The sequence below is a fragment of the Zingiber officinale genome, chromosome 6B (assembly GCF_018446385.1).
Source record: "Zingiber officinale cultivar Zhangliang chromosome 6B, Zo_v1.1, whole genome shotgun sequence".
Classification (NCBI taxonomy): domain Eukaryota; kingdom Viridiplantae; phylum Streptophyta; class Magnoliopsida; order Zingiberales; family Zingiberaceae; genus Zingiber; species Zingiber officinale.
The window spans coordinates 23708968-23712603 of NC_055996.1; the positions used below are offsets into that span (position 1 = coordinate 23708968).

At 40.0% G+C, this 3636-nt stretch overlaps 1 protein-coding gene across 1 annotated transcript; it reads right to left on the reverse strand.

The window, feature by feature from the left end:
• Positions 1-273: 273 nt before the first annotated feature.
• On the reverse strand, positions 274-3285 carry LOC121990839 (putative disease resistance protein RGA1). The gene has a single exon (XM_042544900.1). It carries the CDS (start codon positions 3283-3285, stop codon positions 274-276), a length of 3012 nt encoding a protein of 1003 aa, XP_042400834.1.
• Between the last annotated feature and the right edge of the window lie 351 nt (positions 3286-3636).

The window sequence follows — 3636 nt, forward strand, 5'->3', positions numbered from 1 at the left end:
CATGGATCAATGGAATCTTCCATGTACCATTTTTAAGTTTTGTTGACAAACACTTATATTACTAATCATACAAGTCAGTTAATTTTTGTTTAATTATATATGCAGTGACGGTATATCACATCTACTCGTTAGAACAAATAAAGGAATAAGAGAATAACTAACTATTCTGATCATATCGATTGAAGTAATAATTAATCCAGCCGTTATGGTCGGTACGAATAGAAGCATAGGAGGAGCAATTAAATGAAATCTACTAGGAGATGACGATCACACTCACATTTGCATCTTCGGGCAGCCTTTAATTGTAAGCAACACAAGTTCTGTAAATGATTCTAGGTTGAATGCTAGCACAGGGCAAGCATATATGTTCAATGCTCTAAGTGAATCCAATGCTACCAAAGTCGTCAAATTGTTGCAGCTGTTAATTGTCATCTTATTTAGATATTTCATGCTTTTCATACCCTGTGGCAGACATCTCAGCTCTTGGCATCCGACTATCTCTATTGTTTGAATGTATCGGAGGTTGCCCCAACAACAAAATTTAGCGGAGCATGTTGTCTCATTGTTCAACCATATTCTCATTGTACCACTATAATAATGCAGATCTATTTCCTTGAGTTTTGGGCACTGAACTAGTGTCAATTTTCTAAGCCTTGGGAAAAATTTAAAATATTTTTCTTCCGTCATAGACCATTTCTCTAGTGCAAGCATTTCCGAGAAAGTGAGCTCTCTCAACTTAGGATATGTGTTGCCATCATCGTAAAATGTATCGTCTATGTGTTTTATTAAATCCATGCCACTTATCTCAAGCTTCTCGAGACAAGGAAGTCTACCGAGTGATGGTAATGTAGCACACCTCCTGAGATTGATGAGTCTCACTTCAACCAAAGAATCGAAATCGACAAGTTCTTGTTTACTCATCCAAGTAGGAAATTCCACTCCCTTATAAGAAATGATCTCTAGCATTTTCAAATGCACGTTTGGTCGGAGAGCTTCGAGTACCTGCAGTGGTGTAGCTGATTCAGAACTCTCATTTGCTTCTTCACCACCCCAATGCAATGACAAGTTGCGAAGACTTTGTTGGCCCATCAGCACCTCAGTTTGAGTCTTCTCTGCTCGTTCTAGGTTTCGTAATCTTATTTCCTGAAGATTTGTTAAAGTTTGCAACTGTGCGAGCACAAAACCTCCATCGACACCGACAAATATTCCTGACAACTTACGAAGGTCAATTGATTGTTCAATCCCACGGGGAATTTGAGACAAGGATGCACATCTAGTGAAGTTGAGGATTCTCAGTGATTTAAAACTGATCAAATCATCTGGGAGTTTGCTGAGCCAGCAACAACCTTCCACATCAATCACTTCCAAGTTTTTAAGTCTTGTTATAGATTTTGGTAACCGCTGAAGCTTTGTGCAATAAGCTAGTTTCAAAATCTGCAACTTCTTAAGTTGATGGATTCGTTCAGGTATCTTTTGAAGCTTTTGGCAGCGAAGCAAACTTAAAATTCGCAAATTAGGTAGGTCAAAAAGTGATTTTGGAAGTAATTCCATCTTAAGCTTTGAAAGGTGGAGGTATCTCAAGTTAACCAACTTGCTAACTTCATTCGGTAGCCTTTGGATCATACCAGTTTCTACAACTAATATACGCAAATGTACGAGTCTTACCGACATCTTGTTGAGGAATTTTGATATTGCAGTTGTTGCTTTCATGCGTCTTTTTTTATATGCTTGAAGTGTTATTTCCTCAACATCTTCTTGTGTCGCTTCCTCATGTTCTCGTAGAATCAATGTTATGAGTTTATTGCTCACCTCAACTGGCATGGTCGGTAGTCGAAATGGTATAGCTCTATGATTAATTTTCAAACACAAATAGCGACAACACCTTGGAATAGTAGTTAAATATTCAGGAACCTTCATATGCAAGTGGACCATCCTTGATAACCGTAATGAAGTTCGCTTGTTTATAGGTCTTGCATAGAGCTGAATCCAATCTCGTTCGAGGCCTTCAGTTGGTATGAGGTATTCAGCGGTCAACATGTGTAAGATGACATCATAATCATTATCAACATCCAGTAGGTGCTGGTATTGGTGTAATCGTATGATGACAAGTGGAAGATTCCTAACCATATAAACTTCATAGAATAAGTTATGTGCAAATGATGCCGGAATATTATGGCTTAACGATCCAAAAACCTTTGCCCCAAAAGCTTGTGTAGGAATGCAATTTCGGAGTAGCCATGCATCCCTCTCTGATTTGTCTTGCTTCGATGAGGGGATTGTCGTTGCTGCCTGTCTCTTGAATAATTCTACACATGCATCAGCCGATAAGGTCTTCAAGGGGTATGTTATAATATCCTTCATCCTATTTAGAAAACCCGTGTCTCTTACAAATGATACTGTTGAAAATTTGTAGATGATCAAGACTCCACTCCCCGGCCCGCCGACACGCAACAGGATATTCTTCAATTCATTCCACTCACCTGATTGCATCAAACTAACCAAATTTTCACAATGAAGCACCAACAAGTATCTACTACCACAGAGTTGTTCATTAATATATTCCCACATGGCTAGTAGCGACAGGTCTAGGTGTAATTTCTGATCACAATATTCTTCCTTGTTTATGGACCTTAGAAATTCGTTTCCAATTATATTAATCATCTTGAATGGCGAAACGAGGGGTAGATCCATCCAAATGCGATGATGAAATTGTTGGCGAACCCAAGTGTGGTGGTAGATCATATGCGCCAAGGTCGTCTTCCCAACTCCTGGTGTGCCATCTATGACAATTACGAACGGGTTGTTATCATCGCCAATGTTGTTGGATGATACTAGTTGTCGTTCCAAGATTGCAATGAGTTTCTCTAGATCTTCCTCTCTACCCACCACCTCATTTTTTAGGACAATTGAGTAGTCTTCTTGGAGTGGGTTCATAGAATCCATAGGGTCCCTCCGAAGACCCATTGCAGATCCTCTCAGCACAAGAGAATTCAAGTGGCACAGCATCTCTTTCAGCTCCACTAGAATAACATGGCGAAAGTGCACCTGTTTGGTGTTGCCCACGATGGAACGATGCAAACTTGCTTCCCAATCCATGATTCTACTGAGTAACTCTCCCACATCTATAATTGCTGCAGCCACGTCTCTCTCCCAATCTTCAAATTCTGCAGGCACATCTAACTCCGGATCAAATACACTATCCCATTCCAAACACTTGTTATACAGCATTCCCATCTTAGGGATAACGATCATTGAATTGATAGCCCAAAGGCTATCACAAACCATGGCCAAGTGGTTTTGGATACACAGCAGGTGGGCCTTGTGCTATCATGCCAGGCGAAGGTAGCACCTGCAGCAATAGATGCTTCAACTCCAGTAACACCGACATAATTTCTTCAACCTCTTATTTTCTTTGCTAGTGAATGAGTTTATGCAAATGCGGAGAGAGTGGTGGTGAACCAAATTAATTTTGATATGTACACCACCGTGAAGCAAACTTTCTTTCTTACCATCATCAGCATCTTTCATTCGCCATGGCCACAAGCAAAGCAAAGTATTCTTTTGCTCATCAATCGAGTAGAATAAACATCATGCTTTACCCCGCAACATAAACTATCCTTGATCTACATCTCACGC